Genomic DNA, 27,746 nt, shown 5'->3' on the forward strand with positions numbered 1-27,746 from the left:
TATGACCTGGGAAGGCCTTTTCCAGAAAGAAAGAAGGCATTACGGAGAAGCATGGTTTCAGTACAGTCTTATATCCTTGAGAACAAAGAACATACATTAAACATGCCCAGGATACATATTCATCAAAGTTTCAAAGAGGTGTTCAGTTGCAAGCTAGCAGGTCAACATGCCCCGGAAGTCAGAAAACGGACTCCTAACACCAGTATCACCAACAGGGCGGATGGGAGGATGCACTCTTATCTTTTTTGTTGTTGGTTTTTTTTTTTTTTGAGGAAGATTAGCCCTGAGCTAACATCTGCTGCCAATCCCCCTCATTTTGCTGAGGAAGACAGGCCCTGAACTAACATCTGTGCGCATCTTTCTCTACTTTATATGTGGGACACCTACCACAGCGTGGCTTGACAAGTGGTGCCATGTCCGCACCCAGGATCTGAACCGGCGAACCCAGGGCCACCAAAGCGGAACATGTGCACTTAACCGCTGCGCCACCTGGCCGGCCCCAGAAGCTTTTAATTTTGATGACGTCTGGTCGATCATTTTTTCTCTTATGGATCCTGCTTTTGATGTCATAACCTAACCTAAGGTCACAAAGATTTTCCCTTATATTTTCTTCTAGAAATTATATATTTTTAGCTTTTACATTTTGGTCTGTGATCCGTTTTTTGTTCAGTTTTGTATTTGCTGTGAAGGTCCAGCTTCATTCTTTTGCATCTGCATATCCAGCAGCACTTGCTGAAAAGACTGCCCTTCCCCCACTGAATCTGCCTTTGTCAACAATCAGTTGACCATGAATGTAAAGGTTTCCTTCCGAGCTCTCAGTTCTGTTCCATTGATCCACTAATCCCACACTGTCTTAATTACCGTAGCTTTATAGGAAGTTTTAAGTTGGGAGGGTGAGTCTTCAAATTTTGTTATGCTTCAAAATTGTTTTGGCTAATCTGGGTCCTTTGCATTTCCATATAAATCTTGGGATCAGCTTATCATTTTCTACAGGAAAAAAAAAGGTCCTCATCTGGGAATTTGATAGGGATTGTGTTGAATCTATTCAGTTCAGGAAGAACTGCCATCTTAACAATATTGAATCTTCCAGTCCATGAACATGGACTGTCTCTCCATTTATTTTTATCTTCTTAATTTTCTCTCAGCCGTGTTTTGTCGTCTTCAGCATGCAAGTCTTGCATTTCTTTTGTTATTTATTTCTAAGTATTTTATTCTTGTGATGTTATTGTGGGTGGAATTTTCTTAATCTTATTTTTGGCTTGTTTGTTGCTGGTATGTAGACATACAGTTGACTTATGTATGTCGACCCTGTATCCTGTGCCCTTGTGGGACAGGCTTTTGTGAGTTAGAGCCACCTACAGTGCCAGCCCAGAGATACACAAGCTCCTGCAGAGCCGGGAGCCCACCTCCCCGTGTCCTGGAGCTGAACCTCCCCTCAGCCTCTCTCTGCCTGAGCACGTCCCCCTGGTGGGACACAGGTCACTTCACTAAAAGCGGGTGCAGAACTCTTGAGCAGCGCCATCTGAAAGTTCTTCCTTAAGCCAGCTGCAGTCCACATCTCTGTGCCCACTGCCCGCTGGCCTGGTCTGCTCTCTGGGGCGAGCAAACCGCTTGACGCTCCTTCCTAGAGACAAGACCGCCTCGGCCCGGCCCCTCGTTGTGGCCCCAGAGCTGACACCAGCCAGCTGAGCCCTGTCTGGCCTGTGCAATGCAGGGCACAGTGGGACCATTACCTCCTGTCACCTGAACACAGGGTCCTCTTTACTGCAGCCCAGCACTGCACTGCTCTCTCAGTGGCCACAGAACACCTTATCCCCAACAATACACTTTTACGTCAAAGTACAGACGTTAGAGCCGTAACGGATTTTTTAAATGTTGCGTATCTACTAACGCCTCTGGAATCTGTGGCGGGTTCCCTCATGGCAGCAGCGGGGATAAACGGCTCATGCCCCTGGCTTGCGTCCAGTCCTTTCTGAGCTCAGTGCTGCAGTGAATTCCTCTCCATCAGTGCGGACTCCAGCACAGCATTTCCCAGAGACGGGGCAGTCTCTGCCATGGTATGCCGAATGATCCTAGGAACTACACAAACCCAACAATAAGTAACATCAATACACAGAAATTATTGCTTTTTAAAGCATCTTCCACTCTCTCCAGTTGTGGCAAAAACGCAGTCTGTTAGTGCTGATATGTCTTTAATTATTTCTTTAACCCCTGGTAACCCTCCCCCGACTACCCCTTTTCTAAATGAAGAGCAAGCCTTGGGAAAATGGCATAATTTAGTAATACTTTGTTTTTCATTGTAAGTTATCTATGGCAAGTGATACTAGTTTTCCATTTGCAGTGGCATTATAAAGTTGCCTTTCAAAATGAAGTAAAAGTTTGAGTTGATGAGGAAAAATATTAACTGGACTAGAGGTGGTACACAGATACGGCCAAGGTGAAGGTGGTTTGGGATCTCGACAGGTGGGATACACCGGGATGGTGGCAAGGGCAGCCGCCCCCACCACTGAAACCTGGCTTCCCAGTCTGCCATGAACTTGCCCTATGCTCCCGGTCAAGCCGTGTCCCCACTCTGGGAGCCACCGCACCCTCTGCGCCCGACGGTGGGGTCTGCCCGTGGACACTAACCCTGTGTGGTCGTGCCCCTCCTGCAGGTGCGGCGGGCTGGGGCTGGTGCTGGCCAGCGCGGGCTTCGGCATGCTGACGGCGCCCATCATCGAGCTGCACAACCAGAAGGGCTACTTCCTGCACCACATCATCTTTGCCTGCTGCACGCTCATCTGCATCATCTGCATCCTCCTGCTGCCCGAGAGCAGGGACCAGAGCCTGCCCGAGAACATCTCCAACGGGGAGCACTACACGCGGCAGCCGCTCCTGCCGCACAAGAAGGGGGAGCAGCCCCTGCTGCTCACCAACGCGGAGCTCAAGGACTACTCCGGCCTCCACGATGCGGCCGCCGCAGGCGACGGGCTGCCCGAGAATGCCACGGCCAACGGCATGAAGGCCATGTAGCTGTGGGCGCAGCCTCCCTGACGGGGCGCGGGGTTCCCAGGGTTGGGGCTGCTTGGGCACAGGTTTACAGACCAGGGACCCAAGCCGTGGCTGGGGCAGGGACGCCCACCTCTGCTGCTGACGCCACGGCATCACGAGACTTTGAGCTGGTGTGGGGGATTCTGTCTTTCCGAAACTCTGAGGAGCGTGTGTTTGAGGAAGCAAACGCTTTGGAAATAACCCTTCAAAGACTTTCTTTTCTGCCATTAAATGTTTGTATTTATTTTGGTCATTTTTATGAGAAGCACTTTATTCCCTCATCCTGCAATAGAACCACCTCCTTCGGGAGAGGGGCACGGTGGCCGGAGGCCGAGGCTTAAGAACCAGTGCAGCCAGTCTCCTCGCTGGGGCTCGGGCGCCGCTCTCGTCCACCCCGGAGGAGCAGATGTCACCTCTGCCGCCCGGGCCGCCCCACGGCTGCCTGCCGGTGTTCAAGGAGAGACCCCACGATCCGTCGGGGAGCGTTTCCATGACTGCATTTTGGACAGAGTGAAATGTAAATGAGTAGGTTTTTGCTAGAGAGCCTATGTGTGGTTTTTAAAGGTTTTTCTGTTTGTAAGGTAAGAGCTTCTGTTCCATGTGTTGGGGGAAAGCGGCTTACAAATATCATTAAAACCAGCTTAGTCTTTCCTTCCAGATCATCCTTTTGTACTTGATGCTAGAAGCTCTTTGGGGAAAAGCTTAAGCATTTCACCAGAAATCTTAAATCATTACTGGTACTTCTGCCACAGTTTCCTGACACAGGTTTGTCTGCCCGGCTGAGTGCAGTGAGCAAGTATGTTGAGGTCTGAGACGTGTCACCGTTATTAATACTCCTTCCCAGATTTGGCTCCAGCAGCAAAGGTCCCTTTCAGTCAGCTTTTTTGCCAGCACTACTTGAAAACACGGCTACTTTCTGAACTAAAACCAACAGCAGACTAGGTGAAATAGACGATGAAGGCAAGCCCACTGGAGGGAGGCGCTCCCCCAGATGCAGCCTGTCGCCCGCGTCTCGAGCACACGCCACGTAGAAATCAGCAGTTTGGATGACTGTCGGCTCTCCCTGACCTCACGTGAGACTGCGAGCCTGTGGGAGACGCCCCACCCTGCCTTCGCCTGCTTCCTGTCACCTCCTCAGCACCGAAGCGGGGCTCAGGGCCAGAAGTGGGGTCTCACAGGTGAGTCCAGCTGACCTCCAGCCTCTTAAAGCATCAAGACCAATTGAAAGCAATAACTCACCAAAGTCCGCTTCCACCCCCAGCCCCGAGATCCAAGGGGTCTCACTGTGTTGCTCGTTCCATCCCAGACAAGGAGGCTTCCTCCTGCCTTTTTCAGGTCCAGCTGTCTCCCCCTGGCTGTGGGTGTTTCAGAGGACACTTGGAAGGCCTCCTCAAGGACACCCAGGGCCGCTAAAAACAGGCTTCATCGGCACAGGTGGGTGCCGCCTCATAGCTACACAGGCACCCGATTTTTTGGACAGCCTGGGTCCTTTCTAGAATTGTCCACTTCCCAACTCTGTGATGCGTGTGTTTGCCACGGGCCGTGTTCTTCCAGGGAGGTCATGGTCTCAGGTCTGTGTGAAGCAGTTAGGTGACTTCCAACTGATGGCTGCTAGCACTCAAAGGGCCAGAACAGAGGTTGACTCAGCGTCCCTTCCTCCCCTTCCAGCTTTCCACCTGGTCTTTTCTTACCGTCTACACCCACCGCCCTCCTCGTAAGTGGGCAGACCTCAGTAGGAGCCACTCACTTGATGAAACGTCGTGGAGAGGCGAGCAAACCTGCAGGCCCATGAGCGCCGTGTCTGTGTAACCACTGTCCCTGTCTCATTGGCCGCACCTGGGGTCTCCAGCCTCCTCTGAGGACCGGCTGCCGGGAAGGTGGGCCATCTGGGCTGTCTCTCCCCAGCTCATCCTCCCCTTCCCTCGTCTCTTACGGCATTTTTGTTCCACGTTTCAATGTTAGTCCGCATTCACCTTAATTTAAGAAGGTCTTTCTTTACTTCTGCGCAGCCTTCGCTTACCAAACTTGTGAAATACCTTTTGCCTTTTTTAGAGTACTTGCTACAGAGCCACCTGGCAGCAAGGCCATTGGGTCCAGGACCAACATGTGCAGCAGCCAGGCCATTGGGCAGTTGGGGAAGGTAGGAAGGAGCCAGCGAGGTCCCTGGGCCGCCTCCAGCCAGGTACATGTCTGCATCCGTCACCCCAGCACTGAGACACCTCACAGTCCCTCTCCTGTCCCACAGAAGGACTTGTGAGTCCTTCTCACTCTCTTTAAGAAACATATTGAAGCTGTCGAGTGCAGCCAGGAATCTCCAGGAATGTGGAGGCAAAGCCCAGCACTTTTAACTCCTGTCCCCAGGTCCCTGATCGCCATCGTAACTGACAACAGAAACACTAGTCGACCAGCAGCCGGCCCTGTCACGTCAGCCTCAGGACTAACTCGTGTTGACTAGAAGAGAAGCTGGCTATGAGGACTGAGCTCTCAGGACCAAAGTCTGGTGGATGTGCATGAGGCTGGCTAGCCGATGGTCGGCAGTGACATCTCAGCAGAGGCCCCACAGCTCTCCTCTCCTGGCAGCCTCAGGATTTGGCTGAGCTCCTGTCCTGTTGCCTGTTCAGCGTGGGGGTGTCTGAGGCTCTGCAGGAGCGCCTTCGTGAAGTGTCGCCATAGCAGAAGGGCTTCCCTGTGGGCGGGGCTGTGCGGCCAGTGCCCCAGGCCATCGCCTGGTGTGGACTCCTCAGTCCATTCCCCTCACGGCTGGAGGGAGATGCTTCTCTCTCAGGCCGCTGCCACCTCCAGTCCACCCTCTGCAGCACCCGCACCCCTGGCCAGGGAACATCCAAGGTACGTGCTCCGGCCGCTCTCCTCCACCCACTCCCAACCCTAAGGATCAGGGAGCTGGGGGCCCTTCAGTAAAAGTTACCCACAGACATAAACACCTGGGACGGGCTGGGTCTTTCTTCATTTTGTTCTTTTCCAGAAGTCCATCATAACTTATCAAATACCGTAAATATTAGCACCCAAGACAAATAGGAAAAAGGTTTAAATGTTTTCTAAAAGAGCATAATCCCTTGCAGCTAGAGGAGAGGGGCTGTTAAGTTGGTTTGGCGACAGAACAGCGAGCAAGCAAAACAAGCCCTGTGCAGAAATACTGCACTCAGGCCAGCTTTCCAGAGTCACACACGGGATGGCGAGTGCCCGTGCAGGGACCGTGTGGCCGGGCGTGTGCGTGCGGGGCAGGCCGCACCCCACCGCTCTGAGGGATGGACACCTCACTTCATGTATCTCGTGTTTTGGAAAAGCAGTGCAGTGTCTTGTCTAGTGGGGAACTCTCCCCTCCCTCTGTCCTTCCCGCAGCCCCAGCACGGAGGTTTCTCTGTAAGAACCGTGTTCCTGTACCTGCCGCCCGGGATTCCTCTGGAGGTGCTCCTGCATAGCACAAGCCTAACCGAGTTCTGAACTGTCGTTCAAAGCTCAATGTCTGCATGATGTCACATCTGTGGTTCCTTTGGGGAAAATTTGTATGTAAATGTACAGAAATAAAAACATTGCCCATTAACAAATTTCCTCTGGAATGTCTTCCCTACCTCATCTGATGGTATCCAATGAAAGACATTTCACGACCACTCACTACCAGGAATAAAACTGTTGTCTCAGACCTGGCTGCGTCCCTGCGTCCCTCCGTCAGTGCCTCTGCAGAGCCAGCCCCCAGGCTCGCCCTGAGGGACGGTGGGTGGCCTCTCACTCCGCTGCAGGCCCTAGTCTCAAAGGCAGGCAGAGGCGGGGATGAGATTAAACATCACTGTGTGTCGTGCGGCTCCTACACCACCTGAGGCCCGGGCCCTCAGTAAACTGGAGAGTTCTTTCCTCCCGTGTGTTGATGTCCTGCTAACCCGTGGCCTGAAGGTTCCTAGAGAGGTCAAGAAATGCTTATCTTACACTGTGATTCTGTGAGGAAAGACTAATACTCCAAAACTCTCTTCTTCAATGTAGTATTTTTTAACAAGAAAACAATATTTCTTTAATAAAGTATTTATACCAAACTCTTCTCTCCTTAGCCCTGATTTTGTTACTTACTCTTCCTAGAGAGGTACTCACGGTGCTTCCACGCTCTGGCTACGCTGGCCGGGGCCTTGGAAGTTAGCACAGGAAGTCTGCAAAGGAGGGAAGCATCCTGAACCCCAGATCTACTCCTCCGAAGGGCCTTTACATCCTGGCCAAAGTGCCACCCCCTCCCCACTGGCTGCCTACCACTGGCCCAATGCAAGGCTTCTGCCACTGCATGAAATGTGTTACAGGGCCCGACTATCCACCTCTAGTAACAAAAGGGGTCCAGATGGACCAGATTAGGAAGTCCTTTGCCAGGGGTCCTCAACTTTGCCTGTGCTGAGAAGCACCTGCGGAGCTTTCAACCCGCAAAGCCTGGGCCCCAGGCCGCCTGAGTCTCTGGGAAGGGTCAGGCATGGTGATCTGGGAAAGCCCCCTCAGGGATTCGAATGTGAAGTTAGGAAACCTGACCCATGAAATACTGGCTTTCGGAAAGGGATGTGAAGGAAAACATGTAGCACGTGGTACTAGAAAGACAAATCCACTTCAGGTGGCAGGCGGACAAGGGCTAAGGATTAAAGATGACCAGAGCAGGGACTTGGGAGAAAAGAGGAGGAGGAAAGACAGGTAACAGGAAAAGCCAGGAGGAGCCGAAGCTCGTGGATCCACAAAAATGACATAGATCTATGAAACCATAATTGACATCTTGACTGCCATGGCACTTGGAGTCTGCAAAGCATTTCTGTATGTGCAGTCCTAACAAAAACCCAGCAAGGTGGAGATCAGTCCCATCCTATAGGTGAGGAAATGGCCCAGAGAAGTGCGACTTCACCAAGACCATAAACCTGGTGAGCAGGGCGGAGTGGGCTGGGACAGGCCAAGAGACAGTGCGGTGGGGGAAGAGGCGTGCACAGCTGGAAGGGAGGACGGGAGGCAGCCGGAGCCCACTTTACACAGACCCACCACCTGAACTCTAACTGGGGTCATGACTAATGCGAGTCTTTCTGGGGTTATTAGACGGGCCGCCTTCCATCCCATCAAAATCACATTTTACCCCTTTTCTCTATTTTTGAGCACTCGCATGAGGAAACCTTCCTGCCCGTTCTGCTTGTCTCCTTGCCCAGGGTGATCAGTTACAGCCTTTGAAAAGACCCACCTTCTGGTGAGGGGCAGAAGGAAAGTTAATAAGATTAACCCTGTAAAAACAAAATGGAAACACATTAACCTGCTGACAGACAAACAGTAGAATTCAATCCATTTATTTAAATGTGTACTATACATAAGTTACAAATCCTTGGTTCCGCCTCAGCTAGAACTTCTCCGGGAAAGCCTCCATTTCCTCCTTGATCCTATTTTCTACAAGTAATGCGAAGTTGCTGTCTGTGTTTTGAAGGTTATAGCTGACAAACACTTGTTTGTTGGTCTTCCTGGCTAAAAGAGAAAACACATCGACACAGCCATGACTGACGTGCCCGGAGGTCCCTCCTCATGGCTACCTTACAGCTGAGAAATGCTTGCAGAAAGCGAATGGGGTGTTGGGGGGAGAGGAAAGTTCTGATTTCTACGACTTCACAGGCGGCTCCTGCAAATGCAGACTGAACTCTCTTGGACCCTCTGCTCATCTCCAGAACAATGGTTCTCAGGGTGTGGTCCCCTCATGAGCAGCATCACCTGCCAACTTGTTGGAGATGCAGTTTCTCAGGCCGCACCCCACATCCACTGAATCAGACAGGCTGGGGTGGGTTGGGGCCGGCAGTCTCTGTTCACAAGCCCTTGGGGATCTGAACACTGAGGTTTGAGAATCACTGCTTACAGAGAAAGCTGGTTTGGCTTTTTTTACTTCCTAAAAACACAGATAATGTTAAAGTATTTAAAATAAAATATTAAAGTTCTCCTTCAGCGCCACCCTCTCTACGGATTCCACTCCCCTCCCTGAGACAATTCTACATTTCTGCGCATTTACAAATAGATACACACACACACACGTGTAACTTTCAATTTGATCTTGAATATATGTTCTAACCTCTTTCTACAGAACCAGTAAGAGTCGAGGTGTCCTGCTCCAACGACAGAAATCAAGCACAGTTACAAGCCCAGACGCTGAAGGCAGGACAGTCATCTAAGACCAGGAGGCAGGAAGCCTCAACCAGTTGCACGGTGTGATTCCCAGTGCTGAGGCCTCCCCGGGCCTCACCTCACACACAGCCAGGGTGCAAACTCCTCCTCCCCACAGAGGCACCCACCCCACCCTCCCACAAGGACATGACCACGCCAGTCCCATCGGCAAAGGCGAAAAGGGGGTGAGGTGAGGAGAGGTGAGGCTGGGGCCTGTCAAGTCACACTAGCTCAGTCTGCCCTTGTTCAGTGGCAGGGACTTCCCTGTCCCCAGGGGGCCCACTCCGATTCCAACTGCTCTCCTTGATAAGACAGGGTCTTAACAGGGAGCAAAGCTGTGTCTGCCTGCATCGTGCGCCCAGCTGACCCAGCTTTGCCCTCCAGAGCCACACGGAGCTGGGGGTCCCCACTCCACCGAAGCCCCCCAACGCTTCCATGGTGATTCTGAGCCCTCTAGGTCACTTCTTTCCCAGCTTCCTTTCATCTTCCATGTGAGCTGCTGTTTCAGGACACCTCTCTCATCTCATTTCCCCTCGAATAGCGCACTTTCCACTGCAGGGTCCAGGCCCACCCACACCTGAGACAGCCGCACGGCCCAGGGCCGCCTGGACAGCTCTGCGGGACCTCGGCACACGCTCGCTCAGCCTTTGTGGTGCTGGCAGCCATGTCACACCACTGACTCCTCGAGCCTCATCTGTGTTCCTGTCCTTGCTGGGCAGTGGTTGAGGGCTGCCAGTTTTTGCTGATACACACAGGATGGGGCCTTTCATTAATATTTGACTTTAATAAGTTGGTAAGGATATATTTTCTGTCTATGTTCTATTTCAATGTGTGTAGATTATTGTAAATTGATGTAAACCACGTGAGAGATGTTAATTTTAAAAAGCCCCAACATTTGAACAAAACTAAAAAACAAAACAACAAAACAAAGGGGCCGACCCAAGAGCGCAGCGGTTAAGTTCTCACGTTCCACTTCTCGGCGGCCCGGGGTTCACCGGTTCAGATCCCGGGTACAAACATGGCACTGCGTGCCATGCTGTGGTAGGCGTCCCACATAGAAAGTAGAGGAAGATGGGCACAGATGTTAGCGCAGGGCCAGTCTTCCTCAGCAAAAAGAGGAGGATTGGCAGATGTTAGCTCAGGGCTGATCTTCCTCAAAAAAAAAAAAAAAAAGCCTAGTTTTTTCCATACAACATGCTACTAGGCCTCCATGCCAACGACACTCCTGAGCTCATCTTACTTCATTGGCGTAAACAAGTGATTTGTAGCACGCCAAACAGGTTCCCATCAGCCTTCTCTACCAGAATCTGTCGTCCACGCTGTGGCGGTCCACCCAGTTTTCTGGCTCTCTAAGCAGGAACACCCCCTGTCTTCATGGGACCAGGCATGTCACAGAAGGAGCCTGTTGCACATGGGCGTGTCACTCCCTTGAACAGTGGCAAACGCAGAATGAAACAGCAGAAGCAAAGCGCGTCGTGTCTTCAGCTTACTTTCACGTGGCTCAGAGAAAATAATGACACAACAGAGAGGGAGCGATGACAATTGGGGATCTGGGTGACGGCTAAGTAGGAATTCTGTGCATGTTTTTGGCAGCTTTTCTATAAATTTAAAATTATTTCCTAACAAAAAATTACCAAAATAACCTGGCTGATACTAGTCAGGTTTCTAACTTCAGGCTAAAGAAACAGTACCGTGGACGTTCCTAAAACGCCGCGGCTGCCCTCGCGGCCTGCGCCCTGTCCACGCAGAGAACGCGGTGTGGTGTGCCCACGGGGAGCTGGCTCGCCCGCCCCGGCGCCCTGCTGCGCCTCCACACGCAGCTGCACCGTACCTGCATGCACCCGGAGGGGCTGACACAGCAGTTCCCACTGGGCAGCGATCAGGCTGGTAACTGTCACACGATTAAAACATAATCTCCCCAGAATCAGGGGCAGGGCCGCATCCGCTGCGCACCCCCAGCGCCAGGCCACAGGGGCTCCTTCCCTGGCTTGACAACTGCGCTGACTGGGCTCCCTGGTGAACACGAAGACTGAGGAGGGGACGGGGGCTGCCCTCCTGTCCGCGGTCTTCGGCGCCCGTGACGCCCTGGCGGTGGCGCACGCTGGCGGAGGCAGAACACGCTGCCCTCACCTGAACTGCCTGGGTCTTCACAGGAGTCTGTGTGCGCGGAGGGGGCGGAGCCTTCGACCTCCCGTTCTTTGCTGAACACCCACTCTACGCGACGCTCAGGCCAGGCCGGTCTCTCTTCTGATCTCTGAACACCACCACACGGAGAGAGAAGGGCAGTTCCTCCTCCTCGGGGCTGGTACCCTGCTCCACAGGCTCCACCGAGTCCCTGGGAGGCCCAGGAGGCCACCTGGAGTCGCTGCGGCACCATTCATACTCTCCTCCCCTGAGATGATGTGCTTACAGGAGGGAGCAAAATCACCTCTCACTCCCAGGCTTGGACGGCAGCCAAGCATGACATGGGAGTCCCTTGGGAGCACACTGGCCCTTGGCCCTGAGACACTGGGCATGGACGTGCCCTCCTTAAAGAAGACCCAATATACAAAGGTCTGTGCTTAGCCTGCAGTAAGGAGTTGGTTTACCTCTCAGTATAAAGATTCTGTACCTCTGAAGTGGCTTGCCTCATGATTCCATTAAACAGTGAGGTCCCCATCTGGCTGCTCGTGCAGCGCCAGCTCTGGGTACGTACCTAAGCGCTGGGCAAGGCCAGTGGAGGTCGTGTCAGAAGTGTCTCCGAGGAGGGAAGTGGACACGGGAATGGAGTCCTAAAAGGAAAACAAAGAACACGGTGCTGCTTCTCCAGCAGCCAAGCTCCTGTGCCTTCTGCTGCTTCACGAGGGTGGCTGTGGCAGGTTCTGGGAGGTCAGACACATCTGCCAAGAGAAGGAAGGTCTGGCATCTGTGTCAATAGCCAGGTAGGTTGACCTTCTAATGCATATGAGGTCACAGAGCTGGGACAGATGAGAAGTCACCTGAATCTGGCATCACAGTACTGTTAATCAGTTCCAGGGCCTATTTCACATAAAGAGCTTGTTTTCGTGTTGGAAACTCCAAAGCATGCTGAAGGGCAACATTAGGAGCAAGACGGAAGCAAACAAGAACATTAGGGGCATAGCAAGAAGAGAGCCGATCAGAGTCTGGGCGCCAGGTGCCTCGGGTCCCGCTCACCCCTGAATGGCCACCAGCCGAGAGGGCAGGATGCCTAATCTCCTCATCGGGGCCTGTAGAGAACACACCTCGCCAGCCCCTGAAGGTGTCTGGGCTCTTCAAGGTTAACAAGGGCCCTGTGACTCTGCAGACAGCCACCAACCTCAGCACCCAATGACGAAAATAAAAACTTCTGAACATGCTCAGCCAATCCTCATTGCAGATAAGCAGCAATAAAACTAGAGACAAATAAATGTGGCCCTCCTGAAATCTAGAAGTAATCTTACTTCCAACTCCTTTGGAAGCAATTCCTCTTACCATTAAAAAGGCCTACCTTCAAAGAAAAACACCACTAGCTTATAAGGTGGCAAAACGGAAGACTTCTGAAAGAAACAGCTTCAGTACAGAGGTCCAGGAGTCTTAGGAAGTGACAAGGTTTTTATAGGGACAAGTTTGTGCAGTCAGAGGCTCTGGGGTTTGGTGCCCTCCCGACCCCACACCGTCCAGGTAGAGACAGGTGAACTGAACGCACACCTACTGTGTGTCAAACACTGTGAGCAGAGCACAGATCAGAGACTGCTCCTTGTCTGCCAAGGGTTCAAAGTCACTCCAATATGAGACAAAATTGTTCTGTCTATAAAACAGATTCATTTGGTCTATAAAAGATGATCAAAAAGCACAGGATAAGGGGCTGGCCCGGTGGCGTAGTGGTTGGGTTCGCATGCTCTGCTTTGGCGGCCCGGGGTTTGCAGGTTCAGATCCTGGGTGCAGATCTACACACCGCTTATCAATCCACGCTGTGGCAGCATATCATGCACAAAATAGAGGAAGATTGGCACAGATATTAGCTCAGTGACAATCTTCCTCAAGCAAAAAGAGGAAGATTGGCAACAGATGTTAGCTCAGGGCCAGTCTTTCTCACCAAAAAAAAAAAAAAAACAGGACAAGAATGAAAGCATTTACTGCATGCCTTTTTGTTGAAAAAGATACAAAAATATGATCTGAACGAGCTTGCTGTTTATAGATTTCATGATTAACATTTAGCTGTATGTTAACAGTACTTACAGTTAAACCACCTGAAAACAGAAAATCTACCTTAACAGAGTGGCCTTTTTCCACCAAAAACAAAATTTAAAACCCCATATTGCTACCCTTCTTAATACTTCATTATTTCCAAAATCACATCATGCCAGCTAGTCTCCCAGGCAGACACCTGCCTAGACAGTTCTGCCGTGGCTGGAGCACCACCTTCCACTCCCCCAAGTGGGCCAAACGCGTCCTAGATTCTCTGAGCACACAGGGTCCCACACCCCATCTTCCCTCGTCCCAGGCCAGCTTCCTCATGCTGGTGGGACAAGCATCATCCTAGTCCTGCAGCCTCTCTTGGCACCAAACACAGACCTGCTCGCTGTGAGACAGGCCAGCTGGGAGAGCAGCACAGCTGTGCAGTCTTGTCTTACATGTGGGGTTTTGGGGACGGTAGGAGGGGGCAGACCTCACAGACCCTTTGGTACCATCCTCCACGCATGGGCTGGCAAACTTTTTCCAAGAAGGGCCAATAATAAATAATTTAGTTTTTATGGACCACAAGGTCCAACTCCAACTCCTCAACTCTGCCATCGAAGTGCAAAAGCTGTGCCAGATGCTACTGAATGGACGGGCATAGTTGTGTTCCAATAAAACTTTATTATAAAAGTAGACGGCAGACCAGCCCACAGGCAATAGTTTGCTGAGCCCTGTCCTGCAGGAATCTTAGGTTTCCTCCCTTAAGTTATGTCCTGCACCTCTTCCCCCTAGCTGGCTGTGCACCTGCCCCTGGAGGGCACACAATGTGGTCAGTAAGTGGGACTGGCTCCTTTTCTGTTCCTGCCCCAATCTCGGTGGACAGTGACTTTCCAGTTGAGAAAATACACCCTACTAGGAGCTATGACTACCAAGTGGTCAGGCCAACAAAGCAGCCCACAGGAGAAGCCTTGAAGCTGATTCAAGATAGCAATGCCTCGTCTTAACCAGTGAGCAGTCCTGGGCCCCCTATGGCCCACGGCCCTACCCACTGTCGATGACTACAGCCTTAGATCTAGGAAAGCAAGAAGGTAAGGTGGCTCCAGAGCACCCTGACCTCCAGACACACAGCCCTGCCCTCCAGGCCTCCTCCTCTCCTCCAATGAAAGACCTGAGACAGCCACCTGCCCAACGGCCCACCTGCTGGTACTCACCAAAAAAGAAAGGAAAAAAAACACAGCAGGAAAAGAACAGCAAGAGGAGAAAGGGAGAGGAGGGCACTGTGTGAGGATATCCAAAATCGCATCAGAGCCTTCTTCCTGAAGCCTTGCCCAGGCCCTGCCTGTGGCTCGCTCCTCTGACTTCCCACCACCTCTGGGCCCCCATACCCAAGATTACAATCCTTACTGCCCGACTAGCTGCGGGTTACCGCTCCTTCTCCCTAGCAAACAGGGTTCCCTGAAGTCTTCATTCATGCCTTCAACAAGGATTTAAGGAGCAGCTTGTCAGATGCTAGGGACACAAAAACTCCTAACACAGACAGACCTCACCAGCACCATGGACACTGACAATAAGCTGCAGAGGGAGCAGCTGCGAGCTAGAGCAGCCAAGAGGCCACAGCCAAGAGGCCAATGAGTAGGCGGGGAGGAGGGCAGAAGCAGGGGAGCCACCAGGTGACAGGGCCTCCAGGTCAAGGTGAAGTCTCTGGTTACACTCTGAGATCCTCTCTTGAAAGGTGTGGAGCTGAGGAATGACAGTGTCACACTGCAGTGCTGCCCTGCACATAGCTCCTAGTAGGGTGTATTTTCTCAACTGGAAAGTCACTGTCCACCGAGATTGGGGCAGGAACAGAAAAGGAGCCAGTCCCACTTACTGACCACATTGTGTGCCCTCCAGGGGCAGGTGCACAGCCAGCTAGGGGGAAGAGGTGCAGGACATAACTTAAGGGAGGACCTTAATAGGGTGGACCCTTAACCTAATACGACTGACAAGAAAAGAAGAGACACAGAGAAGGCCATGTGACACTGGAAGCAGAGACTGGAGAGATGCAGCTGCAAGCCAAGGGACACCAAGGACTGCCAGCAACACCAGGAGCTGAGAGAGAGGCCTGGGATGATTTCGCCCTCAGAGCTCTCAGAAGGAACCAGCCCTGCCAACCCCTTGATTTCAGACTTCTGGCCTCGACAACCGTGCAAGAATAAACCTCTACTGTTGGAGGCCTCTGGGTGTGAGGCACCTTGTTACGGCAGCTCTAAGAAACCAATACAGGAGCAAAGGGGGCATCAGCCAAGGAGGAGCCGAGATGCTGCGCGCCCGGCCCAGGGTGGCAGATCTGCCCGAGCTGAGAGCTGGCTGGATTCCCTGTAGGTTATGACTGACATTCGGCACGTGGAGGGTGGGAGGCACAGAGGAATCAAGGATGACTCCAAGGTTTGGACGGAGTTGCCATGACAGGGGTGGCCTGGCTGTTGGAGGCACAGGTTCGCCAGGAGAGCTCCAGAGTTTGGTCTTGAATACGTCTAGCGTGAGATGTCTACTAGACTTCCAAGTGGAGATACAAAAGTCTGAAGTTCAGGAAAGAGGTCTGCACTGGAAACATAAATAAATGTTGGTGCGGTCAATATACAGACGGCATGAAAGCTGAGCGGTAGGCGCCATCCCCCAGGGCGCGAGTGTGACCAGAGAGCAGAGGTCCCAGATGAAGCCCCTGGACAGCCAACTACAGAGATGGAACCCGGAGCCAGCAGAGGGGTGGGGAGAGGAGGGACCCGCCGGGGCCCACGTGCTCCCCGCCGCCGGCGCAGGCCCAGACCGCCTCCCCGGCTCCCCAGGACATCAGAGGGAGCGTTCCGGAAAGCCCCGGGCCCACGCGCCCAGGACTGACCCGGGCCGCGCGCGCACCTGGGGGCCTGAAGCTTACCCGGCGCGCGCCTGAGCGCCGTCCGGCAACCACGCCACGCCACGCCACGCCACGCCCAGACCTCTGGGTGACCGGCCCGGCCGCGGCCGCCCGCGTCCCCAGCCCCGCGCCCCGCCCGGCCCGCACTCACGTAGCGGGTGCACATGGCCACGGCGAGGTTGCGCAGCTGCGGCGTGGCCCCCACCCACAGGAAGAGCGAGTCCGTCAGCCGCATGACGTGGAAGTGCACTAACTGCTCCCACAGCCGCGCGCTGAAGTTGTGCAGGGACACGTCCCCGGCCGCGCCGGCCCGCGGCCCCTCCATGCCGCCCGCCGGCCCGGCCGACCGCGCCGGACCCCTCTCGCCGCGCCGCCACAGCCGCCGGCCCGGCCAGACCCGAGCAGGCGAGCGCCGAGAGGCCGAGCGCGCCTTCGCTGTCCGTCCCGAGCGCGGGCGGGGCTGTCCGGGGGGCGGGGCCATGGGGCGGGGGCGGGGCCGGGCTGCTCGCGCTCGCCGCACGGAGAGCCCTGGCAGCGCGGCCCCACCGGCCTCCGCCGGCGCTCGGATGCGCCGATGGGCGCGCGGGGAAAGCCCGCTGCCGCCACGGCCCGGTGGGGCTGGGCTCCGGCGGTGGGCTCAGGAAGCCCACGGCGCCCGGCAGGACTCATGTTCGCTTGTTCCTTCCTTCCCGCTCCCACTATTGTTGAGGAGCAGCACTGCTGTCCTGGAGCAGGCCACATCTTCCCAGAGAGTGACCCGTCGCCCTACAAAGACAATCGCCTTTACTTTACTAGTTCCCTAAGCGCTCCGAGAGCTGCCACCTCCCATCAAGCCGCCTTTGCTTTGGTTTACCAAAATCCTCCTCCTAGCAGCCCTGTAACTCCAGGGAGGCCTTGGACGTCCTGGCCTTAAGAATGGCAGGGATACTGAGAGAAAGCCTCTACAAAGGAAAATTGCGTCGACTGAGTTAGCGGGAGGATGAGGGGCCACTCTTGAACTCAGGCCCCCCTAAGCTGCAGTCGCGTACAGCCGTGGGCCTTGGACTAACCTTTTAACCTCTCTGAGACTCAAGTTCCCTCATCTGCAAAACGGAGATAAGAATAGGTACCTCTCAGAGGAGGGGACAGGATTATGAGCGAGTACATGGGAAACACGGTTGATGCTACGGGACCCTTTAATCTTAGTCACTTTGGGACACTGCAGAGTTGATATAAGGAAGCCTTCAATGTGTTAAGAGAGAATGTGGTAAAAGCAAACGGCCCATTTTGTCAGATTCTGTTACAAGCAACTGTTGAACTACATTGAAGTTTAAAAGGGTATTTTTACAGGTTTGTTCTATTTGCTAATTATCAATGATTCAATTGTATAGCTAATTTTCAAGTCAATATTTTTTAAGAGCTTTATTAAGGTATAATCAACATACAATAACTGCACATATTTAAAGTATACAAATTGAAGTTTGGACACGTGTAACTCATGAAATCATCTCTGTAATCAAGATGGCACATCCATCATCCCCAAAGCTTTCCTCAAGCCCCTTCCTGCCTCGTCCCCAACCACTGATCTGCATTTCGTCACTACAGATTAGTTTGCATTTTCTAGAGTTTTATATAAATGGAATTATATAGTAAGTGCAATTTTGTTTGTCTGCCTGTTCACCCATAGTTATTTTGAGATTCATGTAGGTTGTTGGGTATATCAGTAGTTCATTCCTTTTTATGCCTGAGCACTATCCCATTGTATGGATGAACCACTAATTGTTTATCTCTTCACATGTTGATGTTCATTTGGGCTGTCTCCAGTTTGGGGATATTACAGTAAAGCTGCTGCGAACATATGTGTAGAAGTAAGTCTCTGTATGGACATATGCTTTCACGTCTCGTAGACCAATACCAAGGAGTAGAATGGTTGTATTATATACTAGTTGTATGTGTAACCTTTTAAGAACCTGTTAAGCTGTTTTCCATAGTGATCGTACCACTGTACATTCCTGTCAGCAGTGTATGAGAGTTCTGAGTCCTCCCCATCCTCACCAAACAGCCAGGACCATGTCAACTACTTGGTATGGTCAGTCTCTTTCATTTTAGCCATTGTAAGAGGTATATAGTGGTAGCTCATTGTGGCTTTAATTTTCAGTTTCTTAATTCCTAATGAACCTCAATTCATACTGTACACCATACACAAAAATGAACTCAAAATTGTTCATAAACATAAAACTTAAAACTATAAAACTTCTAGAAGAAAACATGGGAGAAAACATTTATAACCTTTAATTAAACAAAGCTTCCATAGATAAAACTCCAAAAGCATGATCCACAAAAGAAGAATTGATAACCTGGACTAATGGAGTGGATGATCTCACCACTCCTCACCTCTGAGGTCCTCTAATGCTTTGTCCTCCTGGAAAACGAACATAGTCTTTAAAATGGAGAGTTTCTATCTAAGAATCTGAAAGAACTCTCTGGGGTAACTAAGATAACTGGTTAACACCCTATTGCCTCACCGGCCTCCCACGTCCACCAGCACAGTCAAAGCGTGCTCCTCTCTGCTCCTGCAGCTGGCCTCTGAGCACCACAGGGAGACCCACGTGACCCAGCAGACGTGGGCACAACCAGTCATGCCACCCAACACCATGCCACCCGACATCAGCTGCCCCTTCAACACTGCCCTGCAGTCCTTAGATTGCGTCCTCTCTCCTTTGAGGACTAGTCTCCTCAAGCCCTAACCCTACCCAAGACCTAGTTCAGCAGCTGACCTTGCTTCTGATTTTACAAAGAAAACAGAGGTTATGGGGGTTGATTTCCCCAACTCCTTGTCCGTCTACTCAGACCCTTAGCTAACCCCATTCTGACCGCCTTCTCTCCCCCTTATTACGGTGAGAAATGCCCCACCTCTTGTCAAAGGTTAATCTACCCATCTGTGCTCTGACACTGTTGTCCATGTCCTCAGGAACCTGACTCCATCAACCGTGGCAGCTTCCCCACTGATTCTGTGGTGGACTCTGAGGTGTGCCACCAGATTCCTCTTCAGGAAAGGACTTGTCTCATCTGCTGGAAATGCTGTTAGCAGAAAACCTTCTACCGTCACCTCTTTTGGAGTCTGCATCCCCTTCCCCGTGCAGCCCAAATCCAGTGATTGATAGAGGCAGCAGTAGAAAGGCAAGGCCATTCCACCACAGTGCAGGACGGTGATGGACTGTTTTCAGTCCAGAGTACCCATAGGATCAGCTGAGGCTGACTACTACAAGTGTAGTATTTACCTTATACTATCAGAAGAAATTAAGGATGGATGATCAAGACGCTGAGGGCAGTCACCTCAATAAAATCTTATGGTCCCTTGCTCACTTTCTGGACCTGGAACCCAGGAACTGAAGAGCTGGCCGGGTCCCCTGCAAAACCATGGCAGGTATACACAGTATGAGCACCCAACCCTTCCCCAAAGGGACCAACGGCCATTTACTCAGATAACAGTACACTAGGGAAAGAGGACGATCCAGTCATTTCAAGGGTCAGAGTTGGAATTGAGATCTGGAGACCTGAAGTGTCATCATGGTCCTCCTGTTAGAGTGGGGTCATGGAGGAACCAGCCATAAGTGGAGTCCTGGCCAACGATCCATTGGGTCTGCAGACCTATCTGGGGCCACTTGCCTGGTCCCTGAATATGTAATTGGGACAGACATACTTGGAAGTTGGCACAATCCCCACCTTGGGTCCTTGGCCTGTGGGCTAAGAACCATTGCAGTGGAGAAAGCCAAATGGAAGCCTATGAAACTGCCCCTTCCTCAGCTAAGCAATATTGCATCCAGGGAGGATGGTGGAAATGAGGGCCACCCTTAAGGATCTAAAGGATGCAGTGGTGGTGGTCCTCATCCTGTCTCTGCTTCACCAGTTGAATCCTGGAAGATGGCAACAGACTACCATAAACTCAACCAAGAAGCCATCCCAAGTGCAGCTGCCACAGCACATGTGGTGTCCTTGCTAGGGCAGTATAAGAAGGCCTCAGGTACATGGCACGTGGCCAAGTATTTGGGAAATACATTATTTTCTGTTCCAATCAGAAAAGAGGAGCAGAAACAGTTTGCATTCAGATGGGATTGTCAACAATATTCATTTACAGCTGTGCCCAGGACTATGTTAACTCCCCACCCTCTGTCACAGTGTAGTCCGAAGAGGCCTAGACTGTCTAGACATTCCAGAAAATATCACATTGCTGCATTACGTCGCGGTCACCTCTGTTTCACCAATGCCTTGTCTTCAGTTCACACCTATGGCCATATGGGGAATGTCACAGAAATAGCTGAAGAATGAGGTAAACACTGGAGCCTGGTGTTCGGATGGGTCAGTAGGTAGGTACAAGCTACAAATGGATGGCAGCTGCACCACAGCCTCACTCTGGCAGTGCATCTGGTCATCCCTTTTGTGTGGACAGAGCAGAAGCCTGAGCTCAGGGTACATACAGGCTCATGGGCAGTGTGAATGACCTGGCCCGGCTAGTCAGGGACCTGTTGGGAGAAAGACTGGAAGATGCAGGATAAGGAGGTCTGGGGAAGAGGCATGTGGATGGAGGGACCACAAAGTGTGAGGATTACTGTATCACATGTCATCAGCCAGCAGAGAACATCCAGAAGAGATGAGGAATTAAGTGACTAAGTAGACAAAATGACTCTGTCAGTTGATGTTAGTCAGCTCACTGTCTTCCACCACCCCAGGGCTGGCACAGTGGGCCGGGAACCGAATAGCCATGGGGGCAGAGATGGAGGTTATGCAAGGGCAACAGTATGGAACTCCACTTACCAACGTCCGTCTCACTACTGCCACCAAACACCCTACCTCCCAGCAGAGATCCAGGCTGAGGCTCTGTTATGGCACCATTCCTCAAGGAGATGGGGCGGCCACGTGGTCACAAGTTGGTGATGTCGGGCGCTCTCCACCCAGAGGGGCCAGCAATTTGTTCTGAGAAGAATAGAACCACATTCCAGGGTGGGTTTGCCTTTCTGTCCAGAACCTCAGATAGCGCCATTATCCAATGCTTACAGAGTGCGAGATCCTCCTGCAAGGCGTTCCGCATAAAGTCACTTGAGACAGCAAAAGGGTGGGAGAGGGGGCCCAGACCCAAGGGAGTCACTGGCCACATCACACACCCCGTGCACGAAAACCAAAGGCAGAGATGCTCAGAGATGGGAATTTATGCAGATGGGGAGCCATCCTCCAGGACTCTGAATACAACTTGAATCAAAGTGCTTTATATGGTGCGGCGTCCCCAGAAGGAAGACCACATAAGTCAGGGATCCAAGGGCTGGAAGCAGGAGAGACCCCACTTATCCTCCCTTCCAACCACCCATTTAGGTGAGTGTGCTTCCCAAACCTACACTTACAGACTGCAGGGTTAGAGGTCCTGCTTCCCACGGGAGGACACTTCCACCAGGGGCCACGCCATGGCAGGGGTCCCACTAACAATAGCTGTGTATGGCTGCCACTGAGCACTTTGAGCTGTTGTGTCCAAGCCCAGTAGGTTGAAAAGAAGTCACCATCCTGGCTGGTCAGAAGGAGATAAGGCTGTTGTCCCTGTGTGGGGCGGGAGGAAAATATCAGATGCCCAGGTGATCTCCTTGGGTGCCATTTGGTACTCCCTTACCCAACTGTGACAGTCAATGGACCAAACAGCAACTCTGGCCCAAGGGCAGGTCCTCCCCGGAAAGAAGTGTTGCCCAGCTTCTCAGAGAATGGGGCCCTCAAGTGTCACCCCTGTAGGGACTGCTCTGCTCCTGAGAGCTGCCCTGCCCAGAGGCCTCTCCTGGGGTGGCTCTCTGAAGGAGGCAGGGGAAGAAAGATGTGGCCCCTTGGGCCCAACGCAGTCAACTCTGACCGCCATTTGAGTTCTGTGGGGTCAACTGAGGTTTTTGGGGTTTGCATCTGCGTTGCAACTTTCCTTCTCCCTCTGCCCAACCCTGCTTCCTCTCTCTCTTGCATAGCCATGCATTCCAAGGGTACTCTCTAATAAATATCCACACTGGACTCTGAATTTGCTTTCTTGAGAACCCAGGGTGGGACAGGCACTTTCTGTGGCCTGTTCTCACCTCACTTTATGCATTTCCTGGGCCCTTTTGTCCTTGGCTGTGACTGTGCTCATCACCTAATCTCTAAATATGAATCTACAGCCAGCCTTGCTCTTAGAGCCACATACATACGCAGCTGCCTACTGGCCATCGCTTCCTAACTGACCCCCACAGCACCGGGACCTTCGGCGTGCCCCCACCCGATCTCATCCTCTCTTCCAGCCTCTCACTCCTGCCCTTTCCTTTACTGTATCCCCTACATTGGTGAATGTACCACCACTCACTCAGTTTCCTAAACCGTAACTCAAGAATCTTCTCTATGCCTGCAAACAGTGCTGCCCGCGGGAGACTCCCACACCCCCTCCCGTCCTCCCCACCTGCGCTGCTGGCCTGGCGCAGACCTTGCCCTTCTCTGGCCTGGACTGCTGCTGTGGCATCCTGACTGGTCCCCCGCTTCTTGTTTCACTGGCCTCCCACTTGTCTTCCTCACTACCGCCAGAGAGAGCTATCAAATGACTAAGTCTGCTCATGTTTCTTCCTCTAATAGAAAAACCCTTCAATGATGCTTAGCCTGAACACCTGTGCAGACAGACAAGGCCCCTCCCCCAGCTGCTTCGTGCCTATCCCTTCCCTCACCTCTAGCTGTGAGCTCTGGTGATCCGGAACTCCATGAGGCAGCTGGAACCCACTGGCTCCGTTGGCCCTGATCTCCATTGCATAGGGTGCCCCCTGCCTGACCTGCCCCGGATTTACCTGCAGGAGAAACCATCCCTCTAGAAGTTAGCCCCAACACCACCCCCAGGGGAAGCCTTCCCTGCCTCAGGCAGAAGGGCTGCAGCTTCTGCGGGCCCTTCATCCTTGCTCCCCCCTCCGCCCCCCCACAAAGAGCCGTCATTTTATGTAACGGCCTTTTTGCATGCCCATCCTCCTTCTCAGGCAGCTCTTTAAGGGCAGCTAGGGGCTCTTTCATCCTCAGTGCAGTGCACAGCGTTGGCTCTGCTCACGATAGGCATAAAACAAACAGGATTGAGTGAGTGAGTAAATGCTGGAAGCATAACAAAGAGCCTCCCAGGGCCTGGGCTGCAGGCTCGGCTCCACCAAGAACTAGCTCTGTGCCTCTATTCTAGGTCTGTGTCACCTCGGCTGTCAGTGAGAAGATTGGCTTAGATTACCTCTAAGGCGCCTTCCAGAGCTAATAGCCGGTGACGATCTGATAAGAAGGCAGAAAGGTAACAAGATCCGCCGCCCGGTAAGCCCTAAGCAGGAGGGTGTAATTCTTCAGTTTACCACCAGGTGGCAGGTGGGAAGGAAGCGGGTTAGGTGCAGGGCTGCCTGCCTCCCAGACAGGGAGGGCCGGCCCCGGTTCCTGCTCTTCACCCGGGAGCTGTCAGAGGCTTTTCTCTAGCCTCTGCAGCTTTAGAACATTCCGATGCAACAGCAGATCCTGTTTCCCAGGTAGCCCATAAATGCAGAAGCAACGAGCCGCAGACCGCAAAAGAGGCCAGCCCACGGGCTGTCTGCTTGAAGAGCGGGCCCAGGGCTTGGGTGTTTTGACTCATCCCTACCGTCTTTCTGCCACGAGTTTGGGTAGTGAGCCTTTATCTGGTGTGAATTTCATGAGGGGCCAAGAATTACAGGCTTTTTTAGATGCTGGATAAGGAAAGTGCTCTGTGGGGAGGACATCTGTTACCTCGCCTCCAGGCGAGAGGTGAGTCCTGGATTTGTGATGCGTACCGGCCGTCTGAAGACGGAGCTGCCCCGGCGTGCCCAGTGTGCAATCGGCAGGCCTCCAGATCGTCCAGGATGTTTACAGCGTCATGGAGTCTCTCCTGAGATCCTTGGGCCTTTGTCCAGGTCACCCCAAGCTCTGTGATATGCCGTGGCAGCTAATGTGCTGTTTGGGTTAGTCATAGGCCGGGTTATGCTTCGGTTACATTTCGACCCTGGAACCACAATGGCTTGATGCAACCACGTCTGTCTTTACCTCATGATGTGTGTCTAGCCTGGTATGGAAGGTGGAGGAGGCAGAGGTAGGAGATGAGATGGAGGTTCTGCTCCATATAGTCCTCAGGGACCCAGACTGACACCGGGGGTCACAGCAGGAGAAGGAGGAGCTGCAGTGTTGGGTCTGGGCTTCTGATGCTCCGACCCAGAAGTGACACATCAAATCCTCTTGTAGCCCATTAGCCAGAAATAGTCACTCGTCACTGCCTACCTGCCGGGGGCGAAGCAGGGGGTTGTGTGCAAAACGTGGGGGTCAGACGGAATGTTTGATGAGCACCGCTGTCCCGGCCACAGTGACTATATGTATGTATATATATGGTTTACTGAGAGTTACTGCATCTGCTGACCAGCTTTTGTCCGTATTCTCTGCTGAGGAGCCCCAGTGGCCGGGAGTGGAGAGGTGCAGCCCTAAGCTGTGTTCACCACCCCAAGGGATTAAAGGCGGCCTCTAATCTGAGGACTATATGATAATTCACATTCTGCTCCAAATCTGTTCCTCCCACCAAACCCAACAGACTACCTACAACTGAGCCCATCAGATCCCCTTCCTCTCCATTAGGACAGAGCCGCTGTCCGCTCCCACCTGCAGGGGCCCTCCACTCCTGCACTTGGGCCCTCGCCTCTCCCTTCTCACAGACAGTATGCACGCGACTGTCACCTCTCTCTCCTGCACTGCCGGTTTTCTCCTGTCTGCTAGACTCTTCCCATGGCAGACAGACGTGATCCTAGAAAGTGTCTTTCTTTGTCTCCACAGTCTACCTTTGCATGTCTCTGCTTCCCTCCGCAGCAGAACTCAGGGAAAGGCTTCCTGTGGCTGTCTCCAGTTCCTCTTCTGCCCTTCTCTCCTGAACTCACTCCAATCGGCCGCCCTGCCCTTCCCTAAACTGCTTCTGCCAAGGTCACCAAGACCTCCAGCTATGGAAGTCTGGAGCGACAACTCAAGTGTCTTCCTCGCCCCAGGGCACCGCTGACTTCCTCCCAGCCCCACCTTCACAGGCTCCTCTGCTGGTTCTTGTCACAGTCCCAGCCTCCTCCATGGGAGTGCCCCAGTATCCTTCTCTCCTCTAGCTGCTCTCCCTGGGGGGATGTCCCACAGCCCACGGCTTGTGTACCTTCCACACAGTGATGACTCCCAAATGTGTGTCTCTGACACCAACCTCCTTCCTGAGCTCCAACCTATGGAGTCAGCTGCCCACCCAGCATCTCCACCTGAACTTGCGCTAGAAACCCCTCACTTAATACGCACAGCCTGCCTTTCCACCGTCTCCCTCCTCTCAGACAGCTGCATTCTCCAGGAGGTCGGGTCCAGAACCTTGGCATCTTCCTGGACCCCTCTCGTCCTCTCACATCCCATTCATCGGCATTGGCTGGATCATCCCCTCCACAGGCGTCTCCGTCTGGATGGGCACTGGCCTTCAACCGGTCTCCCTAAACTTTCTTGGTGCTAGAAGAATCATTCATCTTTGTACGAATTGCCCCGCTCAGTCCTCGCATGTCCCAAAAGGCTAGTATTCCCACACATCTACCTGCCTCCATCACGGCTTCTCCCACTCACCCTTCACAAGCGCAGAGGAAATATTTTTGCTGGCAGCAGCTGTCCCTTAGCATTTCTTAGCACACAAAAGAAAACCCCTGCCCAGTTTCTGACGTCATCAGGCTCTGGTACAAAAGGAAAATCAGATAATCCTATCAGTTTGCTCCAGAGGGGAAAAAAGCGGAAAGTGGATGGAAACAAGTTGAACCGCGTCACTGGTATTCACAGGCAGAATCTACTCTGGTGAGGTTTTCCTATGACTCTTTAATAAATGTCGGTAGGGCTACTTAACCAGGTAAGCTTCGGTGCAGCCCCGCCCCGCCCAGAGGACAGCTCGCGCGTGAGTCCGCTCAGCCTCTGCGACCAGACTGGGCAGGCCCGCCGAGGGCCACGCAGGAGGCCGCCCCCTTCCCTCCACCCCAGACCCCACAGGAGCCTCGATTCAACCCCTCATGGGGCCCGTCTGGCTCCTGCCTCCGGCTCTGGATGCACATGAGTGAAGAACAGAAGGTTCCTCCCCAGGCAGGCGAGGCGGGGAGCCGCCCTCGAGCTGCGGGAGGGGCGCGGACGCCGAGCCAGGAGTGGGGAAAGCAGAGCGGGAAAGGGGTTGCCACCGAGAAGCTGGCCCGCAGCCGCAGAGCTGGGGTTCGTGCTCCTCACTGGCCTCGCTTCCTTCAGCGGCTTTCCCACAGGCCGAGCTCTGAGCAGCGGGGTGTGACCTTGCCCTCCAGGCACACACGGCTTGTCGCAGGACCATGAACAATGGAGGGCAGGGCGCAGAGCCGGCGCGGGCTGAGCGTGGAGCGTGGGCCGGAGCTGAGGAGGCTGGGCGAGGCCGGCCGGGGAGCCAGGCGTCGAGGGGGCGACGGTCAGGCCGGAGGCAGAGGAGCAGGCACGCCGGGCGCGCGGGAGGGGGCGCGCAGAGCGCGTGGCCGCGCGCGTCCTGGCCGGGTCAGCGGGGCGGGTGAGAGCCGGTCACCCCCTGAGACTCGTGCATGCTCTCGGCCGAGCCCCACGCGTCCTGGGAGGTCGGCGCCCTGACTCACATTCCCAAATGGGGAGATGAACGCTCAGAGGACCCACGAGGCCAGCGCGCTCACGGCCGCAGTGGCCCGGTGGGCCTCGGACCCAGCGCCCTCCCAGAGCCTCCTCTCCCTCCAGGCGCGGCGGAGGAGGCTGGGGAGCGCGGGGCTGGGGACGCCAGGCCGCGGAGCCCGGACCGAAGGGAACGCACGGGCGTCCAGACAAGGGCGAGACGTCCGACGCGGGCAAGGCGGAGCGCGCCTCGCCAGGGCCCTGCGGCTCCCCAGGGTCACGGACGCCCGTGGGACTTGTATTTCGTCCTCTCACTCTGGGTTTCTTACCCCGTACCTTGGAATTCACCACACAATCCCAATTTTTAATATTTCAATTAAGTGCAGGTCTTAATGTGATTTTATTTAGTGACTCATCGTGTTTTAGTTAAGCAAAAACACACACGTGGGGGGACCCTTTCCGTGGGTGGTGTGTCCCCTTTGGGTGGGGAAATGTGTGTTTGCACATCCGTGTGACTGTGTTGGGGGGTTACTTTGAGGCTCCGGAGCGCACGAAGGGTCCCTAAGGCACCATGAGACTCACCGAGAAAGCAAGGAAACTACTCTGCTGTCACACGGAAGCCGGAATGTATGTCCCTGGGTCCAAACTAGTGCCGAGCGGAGGACCAGGTGTCTGCCGGGCGAGCTGCCTGATGCTCTGTGGGATCGGGGCCGGCCCCAGCACTGTGCCGCGACAGGCAGTCATGGAGGATGCGGGAACAAAGACCGCTTCTCTCCTCCTGCTGAAGCGGGTCATGTGACGCAGGAGCAGCTTCTTTGGCAGAGGCCCCGCGGGAGGGAGGGGCGGGGGCGGCGGCGGCGGCGCGTCC

At 53.5% G+C, this 27,746-nt stretch overlaps 2 protein-coding genes across 15 annotated transcripts in view; one reads left to right on the top strand and one right to left on the bottom strand.

The window, feature by feature from the left end:
• SLC22A23 (solute carrier family 22 member 23) overlaps nucleotides 1-6,597 on the top strand; it is a 157,090-nt gene extending 150,493 nt beyond the window's left edge. For 2 of the 14 annotated variants that reach the window (XM_046640644.1, XM_046640645.1), the window contains one exon: nucleotides 2,655-6,597. In XM_046640644.1, coding sequence (XP_046496600.1) covers nucleotides 2,655-3,012 — 358 coding nt within the window. In that variant the 3' untranslated portion in view covers nucleotides 3,013-6,597. The remainder of the gene's footprint in view (nucleotides 1-2,654) is intronic. The other 12 variants (XR_006885381.1, XR_006885385.1, XR_006885380.1 and 9 more) reach the window with 12 other exon arrangements.
• A 1,726-nt stretch (nucleotides 6,598-8,323) lies between these two features.
• On the bottom strand, nucleotides 8,324-16,667 carry PSMG4 (proteasome assembly chaperone 4). The gene is made up of 3 exons (XM_046640646.1): nucleotides 16,401-16,667; nucleotides 11,891-11,966; nucleotides 8,324-8,511 (listed from the first exon to the last, which is right to left on the bottom strand). Exons 1-3 carry the CDS (start codon nucleotides 16,572-16,574, stop codon nucleotides 8,390-8,392), a joined length of 372 nt encoding a protein of 123 aa, XP_046496602.1. The 5' UTR covers nucleotides 16,575-16,667; the 3' UTR covers nucleotides 8,324-8,389.
• Between the last annotated feature and the right edge of the window lie 11,079 nt (nucleotides 16,668-27,746).

This window comes from Equus quagga, chromosome 15 (genome assembly GCF_021613505.1).
Source record: "Equus quagga isolate Etosha38 chromosome 15, UCLA_HA_Equagga_1.0, whole genome shotgun sequence".
Lineage (NCBI taxonomy): Eukaryota > Metazoa > Chordata > Mammalia > Perissodactyla > Equidae > Equus > Equus quagga.